The sequence below is a fragment of the Rana temporaria genome, chromosome 2 (genome assembly GCF_905171775.1).
Source record: "Rana temporaria chromosome 2, aRanTem1.1, whole genome shotgun sequence".
Taxonomy (NCBI): Eukaryota; Metazoa; Chordata; class Amphibia; order Anura; family Ranidae; genus Rana; species Rana temporaria.
In genome coordinates, this window is record NC_053490.1 from 255,782,613 (window position 1) to 255,808,547 (window position 25,935).

Sequence of the window (25,935 nt, forward strand, 5' to 3'; positions counted from 1 at the left end):
TGCTTGTAACTGTCAGCCTTGCAATGCCTCATGGGACTTGTAGTTTTGCAACATCTGGAGGGCCGCCAGTTTGAGACCCCTGTACTAGAGTGATGGGAAGAGTATGGAGAAGGAAAGGAACTGCTCGTGATCCAAAGCATACCACTTCATCATTGAAGCATGGTGGTGGTAGTGTCATGGCGTGGGCATGTATGGCACTTCACAGTGCAGCTGGACAATGACCCGAAGCATACTGCGAAAGCAACCAGAGTTTTTTAAGGGAAAGAAGTGGAATGTAATGCAATGGCCAAGTCAATCACCTGACCTGAATCCGATTGAGCATGCATTTCACTTGCTGAAGACACAACTGAAGGGAAAATGCCCCAAGAACAAGCAGGAACTGAAGACAGTTGCAGTAGAGGCCTGGCAGAGCATCACCAGGGATGAAATCCAGCGTCTGGTGATGTCTATGCATTCCAGACCTCAGGCTGTAATTGACTGCAAAGGATTTGCAACCAAGTATTAAAAAGTGAAAGTTTGATTTATGATTGTTAATCTGTCCCATTACTTTTGGTCCCTTAAAAAGTGGGAGGCACATACAAACTGTTTTAATTCCTACACCGTTCACCTGATTTGGATGTAAATACTCTCAAATTAAAGCTGAAGGTCTGCAGTTAAAGCACATCTTGTTTGTTTCATTTCAAATCCATTGTGGTGGTGTATAGAGACAAAAAGATTAGAATTGTGTCGATGTCCCAATATTTATGGACCTGACTGTACATATAGCAGCATTGTGGCCAACTGGTTGGTACGTTTTTCCATGTCAGATGGACTAATTTTTCTACTACAAATTTTTTGTTTTTTTATGTGTAATGCTGTTTAATGTAATTCCTAAAAAAAATAAAAAAAAAAAGTAAAAAAATTGATTAAACATAAAATATACAGTAATACTGTGGAAAAAAGAAAATACGTACTCAACTCCAAGCTTAAAACCATACATAAAGATGGCGTTCACAGCAGCATTAATGAGGTTTACTGCAAAACCAGTTATAACCTGTGGCCATATTATATTCTGGAATAAAAGATAAAAGCAAACTTCAAAATAAATACTCTGGAACAGTAGTAATTTGAAATATAGGCAGATTTACAAGCCCACAGTAAACCCAGATATGTATACATTAAAATAACCTTTAAATATTTTCTGGCCTCAAGGAGCTTCTCCTTTCTCTCTTCTTTACCCCTTTTCCCTTTTCTTTCTCTCTCTGGCTCCTTTCGGTATATCCTGATGCCATTCCTCTTGCTATACTTTTTGATTTCAGGCACATGACTTTTATGCAAGTTTCTCTGGGAAAGGTGGAAAAGCATATTTGACTTGTCTTCAGTGCATTGCTGTATGACTGTCTCACAAGTTTGTAGCCATGTTGTCATACACAGTGTCTTCATTCACCTTATGTGTCATCATTTACGTACGTGCAAGATGATTTAAATTTACTCTCTTTTGCTTGAGACTATGCCTATTGCAATTACTGCCCTACATTGTGTTTTGTCATATTGTATAAAAACGTAATAAAAAATATTGAACATAAAAATACTAATATATTTAAAAAATAGCACTTTAATCGGTCCTTATATTAGCGTCCTGCAATCCAATGCACAGTACAAGGGGCACAGAGAAAGAAGCATGCCATAAGCCATTTGGGTTTTACTGCAATGCACTGTGCCGTTAATTTAACATAGAGACCTTGCCAATAGGAGGAGGCCTCATCAGTGTACTTATTTTATTTTACTATCCAGTCACAAGCTAGGGCCAGTCCATGTCTAGGCTTCACTTTTTTCTTTTTTTTTTTAAGCTCCTCGGTGCGATGCTTTGTGAAACCCCTGTGAACAAAAAAGTGAACCGTGAAATCACACGAAAAAAAAAAATACACAGAATGGCCAATCTTCTGACTAGAAATGGCCTCTAACCCTGAACCTCCTGCAGCACAAGGCTCCTGACAGAGGCAAATTACGCCTCGGTCTACCTCTGCCGAAGGCAGTGGGACCCCACTCCTTACGGATCAGCCGAAGTGGGTCCAGAAAGTACTTGGTGAGGAGCTCTCCCAAAGAGAGACCCCTCCAAATGGGGAGAGGAAAAAGACCCAAGGGAACCTGCCCCCCACCACTGTGCAAAAAAAAACAACAACACGCGTACCATGACTAGGCTTCCCTGCAGTGGAGAAAAAGAAGGGATCAACAATCTGACCATGCTATCTTGACAGACTAATAAAGTGTATTTCCACTTTTGCAGTAAAATTTGCGATTTGTTTTTCCTTGTCACACAGCATACCTACAAATTACAAATGTTTTACCTTTATAGTTGTTTCTTTGGAGTAGGATTATACATTACACTCTCTAGGAAGTATGTATCGTTCAGAATAGCATGCAGTGCGCAAGTAGGAGACAGACTTAATCCCAGTACACACAAGCCGAATGCCAGGCGACATTGGGCGGATCAATAAAAATTGTCCGAAATTCAGCCCCATGTCTATGGCAGCTTCTGTCAGATGTGCATGCTGGAAAACCAGCAGCCAACTGGTTAAGAGCGCTGACCAGAGAGTTCTGGCGGGGGGCTGTACCCCTGTCAGAAAACAACAGATCAGCGGTGGGGAATCACTGTACTAATGTCAGATTGTTAGTACAGCAGCTCCAATAGGAGCTGCCAGTTTTTCTGGAGCTGCCGTTTTTTTCTGTTCAACCCAGCGGGTTAATAGTGTGTACCAGGCTTAAGGGATCGATTTATTTAAAAGTACATTAAGTTAACATACAAAGTAACACCCAAGCCTAGAGATCTTTAACTCTTTGTTAGAAGAGACAGTGTGTACATCACATTTACAACTGATGAGATCTGTCAGCACAGTAGACAAAGGGTTAATTAGTAGATATAACCCTCCCCCCCTTCCCCAGTCCCCAACATAGAAAGAGAAAGCCAAGTAGGATTTTTCAGCAAGTAAATAGGGAAGCATTAGGTTTCAAGTTGAAATATTTTCTAACGTTAGGCTATGTGGTTGGAAAATGTAATAAGTATAAAGTAGGTCTTATCCCTATATGGCTGCAAAGATGGAAAAAACACCTTAAAAAAGGATAAGTTCACCTTTTGCAACATGTTACACCCATATTCAGGGTAACATATAACATGTAACATGTTACAGATGCACCAGCCTCTGAACCCTCGCCCCCGACCACCTGTTTTGACAGTGAGTGGGGAATCTTCTTCTCCCACTCGCAGTCACAATCTTAAAAAAAAAAAAAAATAGATAAAACACGGCTGCCTTGCCGCATCAATCACAGTGTTTTGTAAATGTGAAAACTGCAAGTACTGTTAGCCTTTGCTGCCTTTTCAGTATCAGAGGTATGGGCAGACAGCTACACAGTCTGCAGGACCGTGGTATTACAGCGATGATCTGCTGATCGTGGGTGCAATGTTTTACAGGTCCCTAACAAAAAAAAAAAAAACGATAAACGCATATTTGTATATCTGCAAAAAATGTTTTTCTTTTTTTCTGTAAAGGTGAACTTATCCTTTAGGAGTGACTGAACAGATTAGAATGAACAGGGAGTCCACAACCATTCTGGGTTAGTGAAGTCCCAGAGCAGTACTGAAGAACGTGTGAACAAAATGAAGAGTGCATGGCAGAGACATTCTGCAGATCATCTCTGTGACTGTTATGCAACAAGAAATCATTAATTCCATAGTCATATGTACTATATATTGTCCTGTGATGAGTTGGTGGGAAAGTGCACAGAGAATACGGTTCACTTTGCCTTTGATAAAGTGATTGATGCACAGCATGGCATGCATAGTGGCTTCTATAAAGCCAATGGGGAATTTTCACAGCATTGCTGCCCATGAATGTGTGTGGTGACAACAGTACACAGCTTGCAGCCCAGTAGAAATTGCACAAGGATTCACGTCATCACTCAATGGTGGTGTGGCTTATGTTTTAGAAGAGACAGGAACAAAACTGCTGCCACAACCTGTCACCTGCTCCCAAAAACTAAAGAGATTAAACAAACTGTGGATTTAATTCATGTTTGGCAATTTTACAACATGTCAGCAGTGGCAAAGCACTATAACCTTTGCTTTCCTTTGCTGAGACCAGTGATAGGCGTTACCTTGATGACACACTAAAAGGCCAGTATAAAAAAACAGAAAAAAATTAAACTGTCGAGCACATAAAAAAATCTTGGTACTTTATAGGGACATACCTGGTTCTGTAAATATCGTATCTGCAGCTGGAAAAGGAAAGCTGCCTGTAAAACAGAATTTTAATTTTAGAACAAATCTTTCAGGAGCAAGACAAAAAAATAAATATAAAAAGCTCCACTCTGGGAAACCTAAAATGATGCCTGCTCCTATACTGCAAGTGTTAATTGCTTGTTTAGTTCTAGGGGACATAGAAAAGAAGGTCTATATTCCCGATCCTCTGCGCTGACAGACCAGTCCCCGCAGTGTCTTATTCCCTATTGTCCAGTGGTCTAAGATTATGAAGCTATCAAGACCTATGCAGGGTCCATTGGCCTGCAATGGACATAATATAATGATGCTGAGGGACAGTCCACTGCCAGAGAGTGAGGGGAGCACAGTCTGCTGGGGAGTAGAGAATCAGGTCAGCTAAAGTGCAAAAACTCTCCTACACGAGCAATTAACCCTTACACTGCAAGTTGGTGTTGGGGACCCCCTTCTGCCCAATGTAAAAGCAATTTGGAGACTGTCCACTGACTATCTTTGAGGATTATTGCTCCGAGAAGGGCACCCTCGCATAGGTCCTATCCAAAACATACTCCCTCCTACTGAATTGTCCGACCACACAACCACACAACCACACCGTTTGTAGACAAATGGGAAATAGAACTGCAATGTAAATTTTCACCTTCCCAACTACAGCATATTCTCAGATTCTCGCTAAAATCCTCGGTCTGTACAAAAATTCAAGAGACCCACTAAAAAGTTTTAACAAGGTGGTATCTAACTCCTCACCTCTTACATAAATACTACCCTGATACTACTAACCGCTGCTGGAGATGCCTAGGGGATAGAGGGACATTCCTCCATGTATTCTGGTCATGTCCTAAATTGACTCATTTTTGGGTGACAGTAATGCTGCATACAGACGGTCATTTTTTGCGATGGAAAAAAAATGAAGTTTAAAGTGATGAAAAAAAACGACATTTTTGAAACTTCATTTTCAAAAACGATGAAGCATACACACCATCGTTTTGAAAAATGATGAACAAAGTGACGGCACTCTAAAGGGGAAGTTCTATTCGCCTTGAGGCTGCTTTTAGCTGGTTACTTGTTAGTAAAAGATGATTCGTGCTTTTTTGTCTGTTACAGCGTGATGAATGTGCTTACTCCATTATGAATGGTAGTTTTACCTCCCGTCTCAAAACTTGCTTCTGGGCATGTGCGGGTTTAAAACGTAATTTTTGCCCACACACGATCATTTTTTATGACACAAAAAATGACATTTTAAAAAATGACAAAAAATTCGAGCATGTTCGAATTTTTTTTTTGTCATTTTTCAGAAGACATAAAATGACATTTTGCCCACACACGATCATTTTAAATGACATTTTTAAAAATGTCATTTTATTTCATCACAAAAAATGACCGTCTGTACGCGGCATAAGAATACAAGATTCCTGGTGATCTGGGTTTTTTCCTGTTGCACGTCTCTACCATTTCAGCCAAACTATATAAAAAAAATCCATCATACGCCATCTCTTAAATACTGCAAAGTCTTGTATCCCACTCCATTGGAAGAAACCATTTCCACCAACTACTGCTGGCTGGCTCCATAAAGTGGAGGATATTAATAGAATGGAGGATCTGGTTCTCACTTCGCAACATCAACAAGAAAAATACTCTTAACGTGGGGGCTTTGGAATTAGTTTGTCCTCTTTACAGAGGGTATAGCCCTCTTTGGAACATAAAGTCACAAATAAGTTCCATGACCTTTTCTCCTTGATTGTCCAGAGCTAATGTAACCCTGATCCCCCTCCCTTTCTCTTTCTGCCCTTCGTGTTCCCTATCTCATCTCTCTATCCAATTGTTCTTTGTTTTATAAGAGAAAATAGGTAAGAGGCGAATTCGGATCCTACCTCACTATTCATTTTTCTCATTTTTTGATCGATTTTTAACAATGAATACATTTGCATTAAACCATATTCTTGCCATCTTCTTGCCATTATAAATAGAGGTTCTGCTCAGAATATCTACATTATCCTATTTTAATAATAATCTTTATGTCAATTCATTGTCATATGTTATACCCGATTTCACATGTCTGTAGTGACCTGTTTTCGCCTGTTGTGGGCTTCAATAAAGATTATATTTGGAAAAAAAAAAGCAATTTGGGGACTGTATAGTTGCTTGAATCACTTTTAGTCCCCTTTCACACTTATACGACTTGTCCGACGATTCTGGACTGCAAAATCGCATGACAAGTCATTCTCCATGATTTTCAATGACTTCCATTCATATTGGCACAACTAAGTCGTGCCGACTTTAAAGTAGTCCCTGCACTACTTTGGTCCACAGACCTCAGTGTTAAACCCTAAAGTAGCATGCAAATCGTACCTGAATAATATAGACACGATTTCAGTACGACTTTGTAAGCACAAGCAGCTTTTTGACCCTTGTCCCACCCAATCCTTTCAGCATAGTAGCCCCTCCCAAGCACATTTTTCTAGCACACATTCACTTCCTGGTTATTCCCTCAGGAACAATGTGCTCCAAACAGCCCAAAAAAAAAAAAAAAAAAAAAAAGAGATATCTTGTCCTCAGTTTCTCCTCCTCTTCTTCCTCATGCACCGCTACTGCTGCAGCAGCAATGACAACTGCTGTGGCAATATATTGAGTAGCAAACATTTTCTGTCACAACACACCACAACCAGGATCAAACAGGAACTGGAAACAACTATGGCAGGAATTACCTCACACCATGTATGTTTTCATTGGTTAATGCCAAAGTTGTGGCAAAGTAGTACTGATCCAAAATCGCGACCGCAAAATCGTGGCAAAGTCGCACGACTTTGAAGTCGTACAAGTGTGAAAGGGGCCTTACTCTCAAAAATGATACCAGGAACATGGCTGTAGCTTCAGCCATGATCCTGGTAGAACCACTAAGACCTAAGAATATGCAGGTACTTTGTGGGAAGTGTTTTTGGACTTTAACAAGGTACTTTTTAAATAAAAAAAAAAAAAAAAGTGTCTTTAGTTGGGTAACAAGATGGATCCAAGGAAGTGGCCTGAGCAAGAGATCATGTTACTTGTGATAATAGCTGAACAATTTTCAATATACTAGAGAACATCATAGAGTTTTGGTCAGCCATGTGAATTTGGTGACCTTTTTAACAACTAACTCCCAACTTTTTTTTTTTTCTTGCATTGGATAGAGTAAGTTATTTGTGTTTGTAACCCCACATTTTCATCCCTGTAACACCTGTACTAGAAACAGGAGAAACAGTTGTCAATGGGCCAGGAAAATAGAACATTGCAATAAAAACATTGTAACCGCCCTCACTGTACTAAAAAAAAAATGTTTTTGTTTGTGTCCCCGGGTATGGAAAAAGCAAATCTCCTTAGACCCGGTTCACACTGGGGCGACTCGTCTCGACACAGCCGCCTCACAAGTCGCGTCCCATTGTAGTGAATGGAACCGTTCTAATAGGAGCGACGCAAGTCGCTCCGACTTAGAAAAAGGTTCCTGTACGACTTTGGGGGCGATTCGGGGCGACTTGCATTGACTTCAATACTGAAGTCATTTTGCAAGTTGCCTCTCAAGACGCCTTGAGATCGCCTTGCCGAGTCGCCCCCAAAGTCGTGTCGCCTGTGTGTGAACCGGCTCTTCATTGGGACACATACAACAGTTAAAATCTTGAGAGTTATCCCTAGATTCTGGAAACAGACAACTTGCCCTACACTCTTATATTGGAAGAGGGAAATAAATACTATTATGGAGGTGGAACGTTGGGTACACACGGTCAAAAAAAATCAAGAGGAGAAATTTAAGGATGTGTGGTCGGGCTGGATGTACTACTCTACTAAGATCCCAGATGCCTAATTATTCCCCATGTGAGGTATAGCAGCGTGCTGGAATCCTTGGAACCACAAAAATGTTATTACATTTTAGGGTGTGAGTGGGTTTCAACCTATTGCTTGATGCCCAGACTGTACTTGGACAATGTTTGTTTATTTTACTGCTGTCATCCTAAATTTGTGTGATATTCAGTACCTTGTATGTGCTTGACATAAGCCTTCTATGGTCGTCTGTTTTTTTTCCCCCCTTTGTGTTTGGTTTAGCTTAAAGCTTTAATAAAGCTTAATTATTAAAAAAAAAAAAAAAAAAACTCAAATGTTGCAGGAAAAAAAAAAAAAAAAGAACAGGGCCAGAGTATGGGTGAAAGTCCACATAAAATTGTTAATAATCATATAAAACCAAACATTTCAGGGATTTCATGGGGTCTGCTAAACCAGCCACTGAAGCAAACCTTGTGCTGTCAAAATTTTAACCCCTGGATTGCTAAAATGATTTTCTGCCCAGTCATTACTTTTCAGCCTACCATCATTAATCGCTGAAATGTGTTGGCTCCTTCACTCTTCTTTAGTAAGTAAAAAAAAAAAAAAATGACGGAAGTGCTAACCCTTTTCTGCTTTACTAAAAGCTAAATAAAATGTGTTTTGCTGGAGCTGGACTTTATTATACATGGTTTGCTATTATTATCTGCATATATATGTCATTCTACAACACAAATGGTTAATATACAAAACTCACAGGAAGAGCAGGGATGAAAATCATCACATATTGCTGGGTTAACCTATAAAAAAAAAAAAAAGACACTACATGTTACGTCTATCATTTCATTAGCTATGAACCCAACAATACATGCAGAGCAAAGTCAAAAGTTACAGAGGTTATTCCTGCAATCATGTGATAACTGTTAGATGAATAACCTCAGTGACGTTCTCTCCTACAAGGGTGGTGATAAATTAACTTTCTACACAATGGCTGTTCATTGGTACACTTTTCTGGATTGCTACAAATGATTCCCAAGTGATCATCGGGGATCTGAAGCAAGTTCTACTTATAATCTGAATTTATAGATATTTAGGAAACATTGAAGTAGTTGTATAACCTAACATATACCCAGTGAAGTGCCTGGCCTCAGGTGATGACAAAAATCCTCCTATGTGGGTACCTGATAATCTGCAGTCTTTTCTAGTCTACATCTGTTCAAAGTCCAGAATTTATAATGACTGTCTGAGCTGTCAGAAAAAAATTGGGCAGAGGGCTGAAGTTACACTCTGCAAAGCTCAGTGAGGAGAGCTCTGAGAGTTGATTGGAGGGAAAAGACACACATCCCTTCACACAACACACAGCAACAGAGCTGAGGCTGTCAGCTCCCTCCCCTGTCACCTTTTTTCTCTGGGTATCAAGAAAATGTGTCAGAATTGATTCATGCCAATAGAGGAATGAAGCAGCGGACATAATGTACACTCTTAATTGAGACAAGTACACACTATAGAAGTATATGCTGTGTTCATATTTCATGTCTGAGGTTTACAACCACTTTAAAGGGTTTATTGCCATCAGAAATACATTTCAATATAAATAATGGCTCCAACATTGGCCTGTGCTGTGTCAAAATGCAACTATTAAAATTAACAGCAGTTTCTATGGCTGGTTTCACACAGACATTCGCCCCTATGGATCTCCCCACTGAGCAGGAGTACACGTTCGTATCCGCTCCCCTATGCGGAGCAAACAAGCCCCGCTTAAGCTTTGTCAACTTCGATAAAGAGTGTCTGTGAACACAAATTTTCAAGTCTTGCCACATTGTCAATTGGATTTAGGTGTGGACTTTGACTGGGCCGTTCTAACAGATGAAAATTCTTTGATCAAAACCATTTTATTGAAACTCTGGCTGTATGTTTAGGGTCATTGTCCTGCTGAAAGGTGAACCCTTCCCACAGTCCCAAGTCTTTTGCAGACTAACAGGTTTTCATCTAAGATTGCCCTGTATTTGGCTCCATCCATCTTCCCATCAACTCTGACCAGCTTTCCTGTCCCTGCTGAAGAAAAAAATTCCCACAACATGATGCTGCCACCACCATGTTTCACGTGGGGATGGTTTGTTCAGGGTGATGTGCAGTGTTAGTTTTCCACCACACATGCAAATGGTAATTGTTAAGTAGAGGTAATAATGGGACCCTGAGTATCCCAGATGAGAAGACGATCTGAGAATTTCTGATAATCAGCCGGTAAGCCTTTGCTTACTTTTGCGTTATCAGAATTCCTTGATCGGCAAGGCATTTTTGGGACAAAGGGTACCTATTTTAGTCTCCGTAATCTAATTGTATTGATTGGAGGTTATATGTTATGCTATGTTGTCACTGTCTGCTGTCCATTAGTGTTATAGATAAGAAAAGGAAGAATGGGGCCGTTATATGAAGCACACATCTGCTATAAAAATAATAGTTTAGAGGCAAGAGGGTTTATGCACATGTAGAGTATGAATCGGAGGTGCGGTTTCGCCTATACGAAGCCGCTAGATAATGGTTAAAGTGGATAGGGACCCACTATGGATAACTGAGTAACATAAGTCCACAGGGACTAGGAATTATGCATATTAAATAATTGGAGAAACATCTATGTGAGCAGGATGGATCAAGGGTGACAGGAAAAAAATACTAGACATAAAGGGAAGCGTTAAGTAGTTTATTTGAATTTAGGGTCAGGCACTTTTTCTAATAAGTCTAAAACATGAGAAAAGCCAAAACAGAGAAATGAGGGTGGAAATGTATAGGAATCACATAATAAACAGAATATTTTATATGTTGTCAGAGAAGGAAGATGGAATGAGCATTATGGTTGCCCATTTAATTATAGAAGTTACAGTTAGGTTTATTTCAGTAGATGGCATGAAAGGGATATTAGGACAAAATAATGTAAGCAATATTAGAGAGGTAATCGTGTATACGTGTAAATGCTGGAACTCAAAGTTCTACATCTTGGGTCTGTGTCATGTTCGCTCTCTGTACGCATGGCCCTCTCCTTATTTAATTTTTTTTTCTTTCCAATGAACAGAATATGTTCAGAAGATGTTTGGCAAGGTCACACATGATATTGTTGTTATTTCTCATAGTCATAACAATATGTGCCAGCTTAAGGGGTTGTAAAGGAAAAAAACATTTCCCCTAAATAGCTTCCTTTACCTAAGTGCAGTCCTCCTTCACTTACCCCATCCTTCAATTTTGCTTTTAAAATGTCCTCATTTCTTCTGAGAAATCCTCACTTCCTGTTCTTCGGTCTGTAACTACACACAGTAATGCGAGGCATTCTCCCTGGTGTGGAGAAAGCCTCTTGAAGGGGGAGGGGGCGAGCAGGAGTGTCAGGACGCCCACTAACACACAGCTCCTTTCTCTATCTGCAAAGTAGAGAGTGTCCTGACTTGCCTGCTCGCCCCCTCAAGAGGCTTTCTCCACACCAGGGAGAAAGCCTTGCATTACTGTGTGTAGTTACAGACAGAAGAACAGGAAGTGAGGATTTCTCAGAAGAAATAAGGACATTTAAAAGCAAAATGGAAGGATGAGGTAAGTGAAAGAGGACTGCACTAAGGTAAAGGAAGCTATTTAGGGAAAAAAATGTTTTCCTTTACAACCCCTTTAATTAATTTAATGATAAACAATGTGATCACAATTATTTTTAATCTGTTTCCCAGACATGGTAAAAGTATTTGTTTAAAATTCTACTTGGTAAATAACACAAAATAACTTTATTCTTTGATAGTGGAAACAGTACATTTTTAAAAAAAGGTTGTTATTAATTATAGTACAAGTGTCATAATACATTTTGTTTTATTCATTGTTTTTTAAATCAAAAGCAGAATGTGTGGATTGTTAAATGATGTGTCTCTTTTCCTTGTACGTGCTAAAGAAAACCTTTACATTTACAGACATCTCCATAGCCGCACGGCGTGGTTGTCATTTATTATTATGTTATGACATCAGGAGGTTAATGTAAGATGTGAACTAAGGACTTGTGTTAGCTTGCTGAAGAAAAGAGAGTTTGTAATATAGCCAGGGAAAAGGCTTTTGCTCCCCGCAGAGCTCTGTGTGTGTGTGTCTGAGAGTATGTAACCGAGAGTGCCAGCACAGGTTAGTATAGGAGTAATATACTGTATAGGGAGGACATCCTTATTGATAGAAAGGTACTAGCAGGTTCAGAGAAATTTTAATAAACTAACTCATCAACAATGAATGTTCATTTTTAAAAGGGAATCAGCATTGCTGGAATCAACCCTTTAATTTACATCTACTGTACTGAAAATCTACAACTACTTCATACGTCTTCATATGTGTACCAATATGTATAGGAGAAAAAGGACAACACCTGCGTCAAGGAAAGAATCCACAAATATTCACGGTCAACAACAAAGCTGATTTTTCTCTGGCAACTTATTTCTGCAGCACAGGGCATACATACAGTGCCTTAAAAAGTATTCATACCCCTTGAAATTTTCCAAATTTAGTCATGTTAAAATCCCATTAAAATAGATTTACATTTTTGGTTGTATGTGATAGACCAACACAAAGTGGCACATAGTTGTGAAGTGGAAAGAAAATGATAAATGGTTTTCATTTTTTTTTTTACAAATATGTGGAAAGTGTGGCGTGCATTTGTATTAAGCCCCCCCCCCCCCCCCCCCGAGTCAATACTTTGTAGAACCACCTTTCACTGCAATTACAACTGCAAGTCTTTTTTTGGTATGTGTATGTATCAGCTTTGCACATCTAGAGAGTGACATTTTTGCCCATTCTTCTTTGCAAAATAGCTCAAGCTCTGTCAGATTGGATGGAGAGTGTCTGTAAACGGGAACTTTCAAGTCTTGCCACAGATTCTCAATTGGATTTAGGTCTGGACTTTGACTGGGCCACTCTAACACATGAATATGATTTGATCAAAACCATTTTATTGTAGCTCTGGCTGTATGTTTAGGGTCGTTGTCCTGCTGGAAGGACAACCTCCGCCCAGTCCCAAGTCTTTTGCAGACTCCAACAGGTTTTCTTCTAAGATTGTGATGCGGTTTGTTTACTAAGGCTCTCTAACAAACCTCTGAAGGCTTCACATAACAGCTGTATTTATACTGAGATTAAATCACACACAGATGGACTCTATTTACTAATTAGGTGACTTCTGGGGGCAATTGGTTCCACTAGGTTTTAGTTAAGGGTATTAGAGTAAAGGGGGCTGAATACAAATGCACACCACACTTTTCAAATAATTGTAAAAATGTTTTTAATAATTTTCCTTCCACTTCACAATTATGTGCCCCTTTGTGTTGGTCTATCACGTAAAATCCCAATAAAATACATTTACATTTTTGGTTGTACTATGTGGAGAATTTCAAGGCACTGTAACCTTATGGAGCACAATCGATGGAGCATACACACGATCAGAAATTCCAACAGCAAAAGTCCGATGTGAGCTTTTAATAGGAAATTCCGACCGTGTGTATGCTCCATCGGACTTTTGCTGTCGGAATTTCTGCCAACAAAAGATTGAGAGCTGGTTCTCAAATTTTGCGATGGAAAAAAAACCTGTCCTGAAAATCTGATTGTCTGTAGCAATTCCGAGGTGCAAAATTCCGACGTGTGCTGGGAAAACAATGCGACGCATGCTCGGAAGCATTGAACTTGATTTTCTCGGCTCATCGTAGTGTTGTACGTCACTGCGTTCTTGACGGATGAAAGTTCCGAGAACTTGTGTGACCGTGTGTATGCAAGCCAAGCTTGAGCAGAATTCCGTCGGAAAAACCATTTAACGGAAAATCCGATCGTGTGTAAGCGGCATTAGAAATAGAGTTCTGACAATGACATTTGAGTTACATAAAAATGAGGATGGAGTAGAAATGTAAACATATATAGAAATTCTGGACTGAGCCTTGAATGAGAAGGCAATGTAGAGTGCCCTTTCAGGCCTATTATTGACACTGTATAAAAATGTAACATGAATTTTACAATTACCTTTTACAAATCAAGTTACCTATACATAACTACCATAAGTATTTTGGTTCAGGTTTCTCTACACACAAATACCTGGTTCATCCAGGCACTCATGTTTAAACTACATAGATGGGTGGATACATGCCAAGACCTTGCCAGCAACAGCTTGTGAGGGGGAACTACAGTAACAGGAAAAGTTTTAGACCTTGTCTGAGCAACGGTCTAGCCATGGAATAGCAGGAATCTGGCTGCCAAACAGGCCATTAAGTGTAACAGATACAGTATTTCTTATGTCCAAACCTTGTAAAAACTCTAATAGCAAATAAATCTTATATGCAGTATTGCATGCAAGTATGTGGCTTTCATATTTAGTTTTGTATCATGCCTGATGAAGAAACCTAATGGGTTTCAAAAGCTTGAATTCTCCATTTATTTTGTTATGCATTATATGATATTTTTTTATACAATGGGGGTCTCCAATCTATGAACCTCCAGTTGTTCAGGAACTACAAATCCAATCATGCCTAGTCATGTCTGTGAATGTCAGAGTTTTACAATGCCTCATGGGACGTGTAGCTCCGTAACAACTCGATGGCCATAGTGTGTAGATCCCTGCTTATACAATATAACAAAGGTCCACTCACCTGGCAACATCTGGATTTTGTCTGCACAGCAGCAGCACCTGCTCTGTATTAATAAATATTGCCCAACATGGAAAGCAACAAAGCATTAGGATGAGAATTCCTCTCTGCAGAACGGTGCCCACACGCTTCAGATTTTTCCCCCCATAAGTCTAAAAGAGTAGGAAAAGAAGTGATTCACAAGCCCAAAAAATGTGTACCATGGTCAAATAAAGTGATTTCATCATCTGAAAAAACAGGAAACAACACAGACAAGACACGTATTCTACATGGAAGACTGTATTATTTCCTGGGGGTGTTCTGTTGTGTGATAGCGTGTGAAAATGTTATCACAAATTAGATCATATGATTATTTGTTAAAGCGGTTGTAAACCGCATAAACTATTTTTTTTTTCCCCCAAACCTGCAATGCAAAAGGCATAATAGGCTAGTATGCACCGCATACTAGCCTATTATGAAATACTTACCTCGGAACGAGGTGTGTACCACTTACCTGGTCCACGCCGAGCAGGATGTCATCTTGCTCCGGCGTGTCTTCCGGGTATCGCCGCTCCAGCGCTGTGATTGGCTGGAGCGGCGATGACGTCACTCCCGCGCGTGCGCGCGGGAGATTTAAAATCGGCAGGGTCCGGCGATGCCGGTCCTTCAGCCGTGGATTCCCCCCTGCGCATGCGCCGCCCGCATTGCGGGGGTAATATCTCCTAAACCGTGCAGGTTTAGGAGATATTATCCTTACCTACAGGTAAGCCATGTTGTAGGCTTACCTGTAGGTAAAAGTCCAAATAGTGGGTTTACAACCACTTTAATGTAAAAAAATATATACAATTCCTATACTCTAAAGTCTCCTAATATTTTTTAATAGAGTGAAGAAAGGTTAGAAACACCAATATTTTGTATTGCTTTGTGTTCCTATGGGAAAGATTTTCCCTTATATCCCACCTTCAACAGAAGACCTGAAGGAGAAATCTCCCAAAAATGACATGTCTTAAGGAAAATATCGAATCTAATCTATATAAAAGAATTTAGGAGTACTAATAAATATCTAGACCATGGGTCTTCAAACTACGGCCCTCCAGTTGTTCAGGAACTACAATTCCCATCATGCCTAGTCATGTCTGTGAATGTCAGAGTTTTACAATGCCTCATGGGATGTGTAGTTCGGCAACAGCTGGAGGGCCGTAGTTTGAGGATCACTGATCTAGACTGACCATTTGGGAAGAGGGTTAATGATCATTCTTTAGTGGATACATTTAACAATTACACAGTGTTGTTGTGCTATCGATTTGTAGTTTACAAGCATTCTAAACAGAGCCAAAAGGTCCCTTTTACCAGTGTAATGTCGAGAATGTTTGTTCTTAAAGCTAAATGACAAGCTAATTTTCCAATGTAACTACACATTAACAGCCAAAGGTTAAAAAAAGAAAAGAAGATTCACTTAAAATAAAAAGGCATGATCGTGGATGCAGCAAAAGGTGATGCACAAAGCAAAAATGACAAAACCTTCAAATTTTTTACCTTATGCTCTAATAAATATCCCATTTTTTTAAAACAATATTCCTCAGTTTAGGTATTCTACAAATTTTTGGCAAAAATAAATAAAAAAATCTTAATAAGCGTATATTGATTGGTTTGCGCAAAAGTTATAGTGTCTACAAAATAGGGGATAGATTTATGGCATTTTTTTTTTTTACTAGTAATGGCGGTGATCTGCGATTTTTATCGTGACTGCAATATTGCGGCGGACAGATTGGACACTTTTGACACTTTTTTGGGACCAATTCACATTTATACAGCGATCAGTGCCATAAAAATGCACCGATTACTGTATAAATGTGACTTGCGGGGAAGGGGTTAACACTAGGGGGCGATCAAGGGGTTAATTGTGTTTCCTAGGGAATGATTCTAACTTTGGGGGGAGGGGACTCACAAGGGGAGGAGACCGATCAATGTTTCTATGTACTGGGAACACACCATCGGTCTTCTCTCACCTGACAGGACGTGGATCTGTGCGTTTACGCACACAGATACACAGTCCTGCTCTGTTACGGAGCAATCGCGGCCGCCGGGCATGAGCATCGCCTAGAGGGTCGGGAAGCCGAGACGCCATATGACGCCCGCCCAGAACGAGAGCCGCACCACCCAGCCGTCATGACGGCTGGCAGGCGGAAAGTGGTTAAAGTGATACTTCAGTCTCATTTTTAATTGTTTAACCATTCAATACAGGGCTTTTATACCCACCTCAATACCGGGCCTATTCTGGCACTTCTTTCCTACATGTACAAATCATCCTTCTTTTGCTAGAAAATTAAGCAGAACCCCCAAACATTATATATGTTTTTTTAGCAGACACCCTAGGGAATAAAACGACGGTCATTGCAACGTTTTATCTTGCCCGGTATTTGCGCAATCATTTCAGACCGCCTCACCCACCTGTTTATCCTCCACAGATCATATCTGACACCCTACCGCATTTCCAAATTCAGACGAGACCACGACCCCAACTATCCTAGCTGTGGCCACTCCAATGCCTCCTTCTTCCACTTACTCTGGACCTGCCCGCCCATACAAGGGTTCTGGACCCAGGTGGGCTCCCCCGTGTCCCTCAGCCCCCATCACTGTATACTGGGGCTCCTCTCGCTCCCCGAAGGCGAAAAATACCTAAACATATTTTTACAAGAAACGTTATTCCTTACCAGGATGCAGGTCGCCAGGAGGTGGATGAGGGGGGCCCCCCCACTCTACAGCAATGGATCAGGGCAGTCAACATCACCCTCCCCTACAAAAAAGCGATGTACACTCGCAGGGGATGCCCGAAGAAGTACAATAAGATATGGGACAGGTGGTTGGAGGACTCCTCCACTTGCAATGCTGAGGACTAGGGCTGGTCTCTGCTCGTTGGGTGTCCGTTCCCTCTGTGAACCCCTCCCCCCCCTTGCTGCTCGTGCCCCACGGCTCACGCCACGCAATAACTCATTTCCCCCACCCTTCCCTAACAACTCTGTCTTTATGTGTGTCAAATGGATTTATTTGTACTTGTAGTGCATATTGCACTTATTACCCGTCTGTTCATTTATTCTCCATGCTCAATAAAAGTAGTTTTGATTAAAAAAAACAAACAAGAAGCAATATCCCCAAAAATCTCTCCATTATCACTGTTGGGTGGTTTCTGTTGGTTGCCCCCAGGTGAGTCACTACCTTTCTTTAAATCTTGGGCGAATGATGGACATTAATTGTTTCAAGCTTATGCGCAATGGAAGATTGCACCTGCTGAGGGACCTTAGAGAGGAATATAGCACGTTTCCAATGGATACCTGGAGGTATCAGCAACTACAGCATTTTTGTACTGTTCACCTACAGGGTATTAGAAAGGCGGAACCTCTCTCTGATTTTGAATCTCTATGGCATGAACAGCCAATAGATATGGTTTCCTCTCTATCGCTTATAAATTGCTGAATAGACTTAGTGTCACCACAGGCCGTAGATTTTTTTGGGGAGTGGGAAACAGAGTTAGACCATCATTTGACAGACTTACAGAAACGGAGTATGTTAAGACTGGTACATACATCTTCGATAAATACTAAAACACGGAAGACTTCCCGAAGATGTTAGCAGTCGCTAATCCCTCAGTCTCAGATAGATATTGGTGGGGCTGCGGACAACAAGGCTCTCATATTTACTTTTGGTGGGAATGCCCTAAGATTAGGCCATTTTGGGTTGCGCTCAAGGAATTTGATCTCTAAAATAACAACGGCCTTGATCAAGGATGACCCTGTGCAATGCCTCTTTCATGGTACTCAAAGTTCCATCAGGGCATACAAGAAGAGTATAGTTCCACATCTGTTGGATGCAGCTAAATAGTTAATTCCAGTTTATTGGAAAAAGCCACAAGCACCTACTATAGAACATTGGGTGAAACAGGTCAACATAATCATGGAAGATAAGAAATGGGTCTGTACCAATAGTAATAGATTGGAAAAGTTTCATGCTAAATGGGAACCATGGAGTATAGCGAACAGGAGTTTACAGTTCCCTTCTCCATGAAAAGGAGGTGACACTCCCTTTTTTCCCCCCAGATGTAGAACTCTTCCTATTGTGAAGAAGAAACGTTTAATCTTGCCGATCACCCTATAGCCAAATGGCGGCCTTCCGTGATCTTGCATGTTGCGGGGCGTGGGGGGCACGCTCTGTGATCAGTGCCTGGAGGACAATGCTGATCACAGACTGAGGTAAAGAACCAATCAGCGGCTCTTTATCACATGATTAGCTGTGTCCAATCATAGCTGATCGCAGATGTAAACAGAAGTCGGTTATCAGCATTCCTTTCCTAATGCTGACAGCATGAGAGGAGAAGAGAGCAGATAACCGGCTTCTCTAAAAGGGACATGTATACTGATAATTAATGTCCTGCCTATCCATGCAGTCCAAACAGTGCTGCCAATCAGTGCCACCTATTATTGCCGCCCATTAGTGCTTCCTCATCAGTGCCCACCAATGCTTCCTCATCAGTGCCCACCAGTTTAACCTATCAGTGCCCATATATGCCAATCAGTGCAGCCTATCAGTACCCATCAGTGCAGCCTCATCAGTGAAGGAGAATAATTACCCATTTGCAAAATTTTATGACAAACTATGAAAAAGATTTTTTTTTTTTTTTTTTCAAAAACTTTGGTCTTTATTCATTTAGCAAAAAAATAAACAACCCAGTGTTGATTAAATACCAAAGGAAAGCTCTATTTGTGTGGGGAAAAAAAATGCTAAAAAAATTTTTGGGGTACAGTGTTGCATGACTACGCCATTTTCCTTCAAAGTGTGAAAGCTCTGAGAGCTGAAAATTGGCCTGAGCAGGAAGGGGGTAAAAGTGCCCAGTAGGCAATTTGTTAAAAACTCCAATGTGCACGAGGCCTCAGTCTAAATGACTTAATGGAATTGTAAACCCTCCAGGTTTTTAATAATTAAGCTTGATCGTTGCAGCGATGGGCGACGAGCACAGCAGCTACAGCCTCTGCCTCGGGTACTCATTAGGTAAATTGATAGACATTGGCTCCTGCTGCTGTCAATCAAATCTAATGACGTGGGAGGCGGGGGTGGGGTCGAGTCCTGCTGTCTTTGTCAATGGTGAAGCAGCAGGACTTGGGAGCGCGCCCGCACAAGTGCCCCCATGGAAAGCAGCTCTCCGTGGGGGCATTCAAGAAGAGGAAGAGCCATTGGGGAACCCCAGCTAAAGAGGATCGGGGCCGCTCTTGCACAGGGCAGGTAAGTATAACATGTTTATTTTTTTTTAACGTACGTTTACAATCATTTTAAGACCCCTTTCACACTGAGGTAGTTTTCAGGCGTTTTAGCACTACAAATAGCACCTGTAAAGTGCCTCTCATTCATTGCAATGAGTGCTTTCACACCCAGACGGTGTGCTTTTGTGACATTAGAAAAATTACTGCAAGCAGCATCTTTGGGGCGGTTTGGGAGCGCGGTGTACAGGACTCCTAAAACGTCCTTGACCATTGCAATGAATTGTTTCCGATGTGCTTGAAAAGCGGTTCGGAAGCGCCACAACACCTTTTTTGGGGTTAAAAGTGGCCCCCCTAGCGGCCGAAAAGCAGTGCAAAACAGCGGCGCATTACCATGAACGCACGGCGGCCCCAGTGTGAAAGGGGTCTAAAGGGGTCTAAACAATCCTGTGTAATTTTTTCTATAAACACATTTCACTTAATGCAAATTAACAGAATAACATTTAGCAACATTTTTATTTGTACTACTCAGCATACCTGAGACATGAGTGTATCACAAGCAGAGGATAAACCTGAGCCAACAGATATCCCTGTAACATTGATAACCTGTTGAGAAAAAAATAAATGGTTAACCTTGGTACACAATTCATTGATGTAACCTCACAAGACTGATTACTGAGAAATAATCACAAACGGATTTTCGCCAAGTAGGCAACAGTGTCATAATGCTACCTCTGGAACATTATAAAAAAAAAAAGAAGAAGTTCATTGGGGATACCTAGAGTATATAGGAGCAAATATCCTAATTGTCACAATCAGGGCTTTTTTACCTGGAGGGTCCAATAATGCTGGCTGCTGGGGATCTATTGTTCCTAGAGGAGATCTATTTTTGCATGGTGTCCTATTGTTGCTAGGGAGGTCTATTATTGTATTATTGTTGCTGGTGGGGGAATATGTTGATGGGGGGGTTCAATTGTTGCTGGAAGCGATCTACTATGAGGGGGGCTATTGTCGCTACCTTCTGTGGATCTACTGTTGCTGAAGGGCAACAATTATTGCGTGGTAGTCTATGGTTGCTGAGGTCTATTGTTGCTAGTTGGGCTTACATTGCTGGGGGGTCAATTGTTGCTGGAAGGGATCTACTGTTGAAGGAGTGGTCTATTGCTGCTAGCTGTGGGGGATCTATTTTACTGCTTTTCTTGATGTTATTAACAAATTTCTTACCACAAAATTATACTTGGTTCTGTATTCTCTAAAAGGGGCGGTGCTGGGAGGTGGGTAGGGGGGTGGAACCAAGGGATCGTGCTCAGAGGTGGGTAGGGGTGGAGGCTAGAAGTGACTGAAGAGGGAAGATTCTGCACCTATTCTTTGAAGGAAAAAAAGCCCAAGTCACAATACATTCAGGCTCAATATACCATACACCAGTTGTGACTAGGGGTGCAACGGATCAAAAAACTCACGGATCGGATCGATCCTCGGATCAGGAGTCACGGATCGGATCATTTTCGGATCAGCAAAAAAAAAAAAAAAAAGACAAATCTTGTTACACCCACCAGAGTTTTAGATTTCACAGTTCTTCTCAACACAAAACTGAGCTTATGTGCTTAAATACAGTGTTTGGAAATCCGACGGACTGTTTATTGCTAATATGACAGAACACCTCTGATTTTCACATTTAAACAGTCCGTCAGATTTACAAATACTGTATTTAAGCGTATAAGCTCTGTTTTGTGTTGAAATAACTGCATCTCGCAATACTTATATGTGCAGCCAAGTGGAAGTCGCAGCCCCATGTACGAAAGTGGTGTCACCAGTTCCCTACTGTGACCTGAACTATCCCAATCATCAGATCCCTTTAGTGTCATTGATCCGCGGGCTGAGTGTCTAGTGAAAATCCCCCCTACGTGCTCAGTCCATACAGATCCCCCCGATCGTCTCCTCTCTCTTCTCTGGCAAGCAGCAGGACGCCCGGTGCGGCGGCGGCAGCGGCTCCCCGTGTGGATTCCTCAAGGTGCAGCATGGAGCTCATCGCTGGGCTGTTAGGAGTCAATGACATATTGAGCTCAAGTGCCCACAAACTTCCGAGGAGCAGCCTGCATCCCCCGCGCCGGGTGGACCTCGATGGCCGCTGCTTCGATAGCTAGGCCGAAGCCATGGTCTTTCCTATGGACCGGGAGGCCCGTGGATCGCCGTGTGTCCCGACCCGAAGGTGCTGATCCATACGAATCAGTTGCACCCCTAGTGACAATACTTGATGTGTTCCCACTGTCATATGGCATTCTTGTGCCACAGTGCCTACACACCGTCACAGTTTTATCCACTAACCTCTTTCCTTCATCATTATATTTGACATGGAAGACAAAATGCTCCCATACAGGGGATTTAAATGACGCGGGGCATTCAAGCTCCTCCATTCGCCATCACCACGCTGTGTGTGGACTGAACATGCGCAAATTATTATTATTATTTTTTTTTTAGAAAACAATCCTCGGATCACGTGTGTGCGGTTCGGATCAATCTTTTTCGGTTCGGATCAATGACGATCCGTTGCACCCCTAGTTGTGACATAAGTCACTTATCTCAATCCAACCACACAGTCCCCATATACGGTATACAAGACAACCACCGGTACTTTAATGTAATATGTGATGGACAGTGCTGGATGCAGTTCAGCTGCTACATGGAAAGCATCATACAATAAAGTTGTTCGATCAATGGCATTTTGCTGCACAATCAAGTGAAGGATTTCAAGTCAACCAAGCTGGTTGGACTGTGGGATAAAGGCCTTGGAAATACAGAAGAGACAGAGAAAAGGGCACTTTGATTTACCTCTATATTCTATATCTTGGACTACAGCACAGGAAAAAGGCTGATTATTGACAGACCCTGGGTTATTCAATCACCTGAAGCTTCTTGCCCATAACTCGGGTTCTATGAATATTCAGCCCATGTCCGGTACTGTACAATTGAGAGACGAGCTCTTGAATATTACACAAGTTGTAGAATAATAATGTTCCCTTATTTTCTAATTACATGAAATAGTAAAACACTGAAACCAAACAGATTTCACTTTTCAATAATTAAGAGGGGACAAGACAATTAGAGATTACTGCTAATTGGCTGCTATGTAATAACACACTTGGCTCTATGCTTAAAGGGTCACTAAAGGAATTTTTTTTTTTAGCTGAAATGACTGTTTACAGGGCATAGAGACATAATAGTTAACTGATTCCTTTTAAAAATGATTAAAAAATAGATAAAAAACAATCATATAATGTGCCTGCAGTGTAGTTTCGTTTTTGCTGTTGTTTGCTGGTTCTCTGATGTACAGAGAGCCACTAGAGGGCAGTCAGCCAATAGAGAGCAGTGATACTTTGTCTAAAACTCCTCAGCACCAATCCAGTTTCGTTTTACACACAATAATCACATTAGTGACCACCGTGAGAAATCTCCCAGCACTGTGGTTATCAGGAAACAGGCAACCAGGAAGTGTCCAGAACAGAGAGGATTTACAGCAACATTAAAAGCAAAAACGAACAATGAGGACATGAAACCAGGACTGCAGTAAGGTAAAGGAAGCTATTTAGCTAAAAAAAAAAATTCCTTTAGTGACCCTTTAATGTAATAAGCCTGGTTGTACATGCTTTACAAATTCTTATGCATTTAAAGCTGAATTCCACAAATTCAGCTACTTTGTAAAAGTGGCAGGCATACCACAAGATAAGTCCAATGAGGTGCCTGCCATGCCTCGTCTCTTGAAGACTCTATTCACATTTGACAGGTTTATTGTGCTCCAAGAAGATAACCTCCTGCAGCTCCCAGTTGCTCACTGTGGTTTCAGTTCCTTTAGGGAACAGAGTCATTGGCACTGCTATGTCCACATCTAAGTTCTGCTTATTCACAGAAGCCTTTGTTTTATGTGAACTGGTTCACAAAATACAAAAGATTCTGTGAATGGGAAGCAGAATGACTAGCATTGCTGCTGTGTGCGCTTCTCTCAACTCATAGCCAGTGTGTCCTCCAGGAATGCAACAAACTTGTCACATATGTAATAGAGATAAGTCTCAAGAGGTAACATGCACTTAATTGGACTTACCTCAGTGTACCTACAGTCTTTGCAAAGTTGCTGAATTCCTAAAATTCAGCTTTAGGCCAGGTGTATACAGGGTTTTCCCGCATTCAATGCGCATGACAGGAGAGTGTGACTGGCTCTCAATGGAGTCGGTTCACACAGCTCTGGGGCGGCCACAGAATTCAGGTGTGAATTTAGGCACCAGAATCGGTGAACAGACACGCACTGGACCCCATGCTGTGAGCAATGGCCGTAGCATATGTGAATGGAGCCTTGCAAAGACTCTGGTAAAAGATCAGACCTTGACCAGCTTAAAGGGGTTGTAAAGGTTTGTTTTTTTATTTTCTAAATATGTTCCTTTAACCACTTCCCGCCCGGCCTATGGCCGATTTACGTCCGGGAAGTGGTTATGAAATCCTGACAGGACGTTCTAGAACGTCCTGCAGGATTTCATGCCGCGCGCGCCCGTGGGGGCACGCATCGCGGCGATCGGTGATGCGGGGTGTCAGTCTGACACCCTGCATCTCCGATCTCGGTAAAGAGCCTCCGGCGGAGACTCTTTACCACGTGATCAGCCGTGTCCAACCACGGCTGATCACGATGTAAACAGGAAGAGCCGTCGATGGCTCTTCCTCACTCGCGTCTGACAGACGCGAGTAGAGGATAGCCGATCGGCGGCTCTCCTGACAGGGGGGGTTAGCGCTGATTGTTTATCAGCGCAGCCCCCCCTCGGATCGCCACCCTGGAGCACCAGGGATGCCCACCCTGGAGCACCAGGGTGGGCAAAAAAAAAAAAAATGGCAAAAAAAAAAAAAAAAAAGTCTAAAAAAAAAAAAGCATAAAGAAAAAAGATGCCAGTCAGTGCCCACAAATGGGCACTGACTGGCAACCTGGCAAAAATAAGTGCTGCCACCCCAGTGTCCATCAGCGCCACCCCAGTGTCCATCAGTGCCACCCCACAGTGCCCATCCAGTGCCGCCTATGTGTGCCCATCAGTGCCGCCTATGTGTGCCCATCAGTGCCGCCTATGTGTGCCCATCAGTGCCGCCTATGTGTGCCCATCAGTGCCGCCTATGTGTGCCCATCAGTGCCGCCTATGTGTGCCCATCAGTGTCGCATACCAGCGCCGCCAATCAGTGCCACCTCATCTGTGCCCGTCAGTACTACCTCATCGATGTCCATCAGTGCCATCTCATCGGTGCCCATTAGTGCCGCCATATCAGTGCCCGTAATTGAAAGAGAAAACTTATTTACAAAAAAATTAACAGAAAAAAATAAAAACGTAATTTTTTTTCCAAATTTTCAGCCTTTTTTTAGTTGTTGCGCAAAAAAAAAAAAATCGCAGAGGTGATCGAATACCACCAAAAGAAAGCTCTATTTGTGGGGAAAAAAGGACGCCAATTTTGTTTGGGTACAGTGTAGCATGACCGCGCAATTGCCATTCAAAGTGCGACAGTGCTGAAAGCTGAAAATTGGCTTGGGCGGGAAGCTGCGTAAGTACCTGGTATGGAAGTGGTTAAGCTAGTGCATTGTTGGTTTACTTACCTTTTCCTTTGATTTCCCTTCTAAATGTTTTATTTCTTTGTTTGAATTTCTCACTTCCTGTTCCTCCTCAGTAAGCTGTTTTGGCTGACTAACCACAGCTCGGATGATAGTGGCAAGTTTACTGAGGAGAAACAGGAAGTGAGAAATTCAGACAAAGAAAAAAAACATTTAGAAGGGAAATGGCTGCATGATAAAGATAAACTTCAAATTCCTTAACAAGGTTACACAGTGCAAGGTACCTGGTCTGAGGCCAATATGACAAGAGGGTTTCCCTTGCCGTTAGGTGCCAAGCACCCCTGAAGGTGAGAACAGGGAGTGCTGGGCTCAAAGAAGCACAGGTGCCATTTAGGTAGATCTGCTGGAAGCTGAAACACAGCATAACTGGATAGCTGTCAGCTGGTCTGGCAAGACAGTTGGCAGGAC

The 25,935-nt window shown here is 41.7% G+C and overlaps 1 protein-coding gene across 1 annotated transcript in view; it reads right to left on the reverse strand.

Moving 5' to 3' along the window:
* Positions 1-25,935, reverse strand: part of LOC120926670 (multidrug and toxin extrusion protein 2-like) — a 90,203-nt gene that overhangs the window by 52,696 nt on the left and 11,572 nt on the right. The window contains exons 3-7 of the mRNA XM_040336793.1: positions 20,433-20,501; positions 14,671-14,819; positions 8,796-8,838; positions 4,225-4,269; positions 954-1,051 (exon numbers count right to left, since the gene is read on the reverse strand). Coding sequence (XP_040192727.1) covers positions 954-1,051; positions 4,225-4,269; positions 8,796-8,838; positions 14,671-14,819; positions 20,433-20,501 — 404 coding nt within the window. The remainder of the gene's footprint in view (positions 1-953; positions 1,052-4,224; positions 4,270-8,795; positions 8,839-14,670; positions 14,820-20,432; positions 20,502-25,935) is intronic.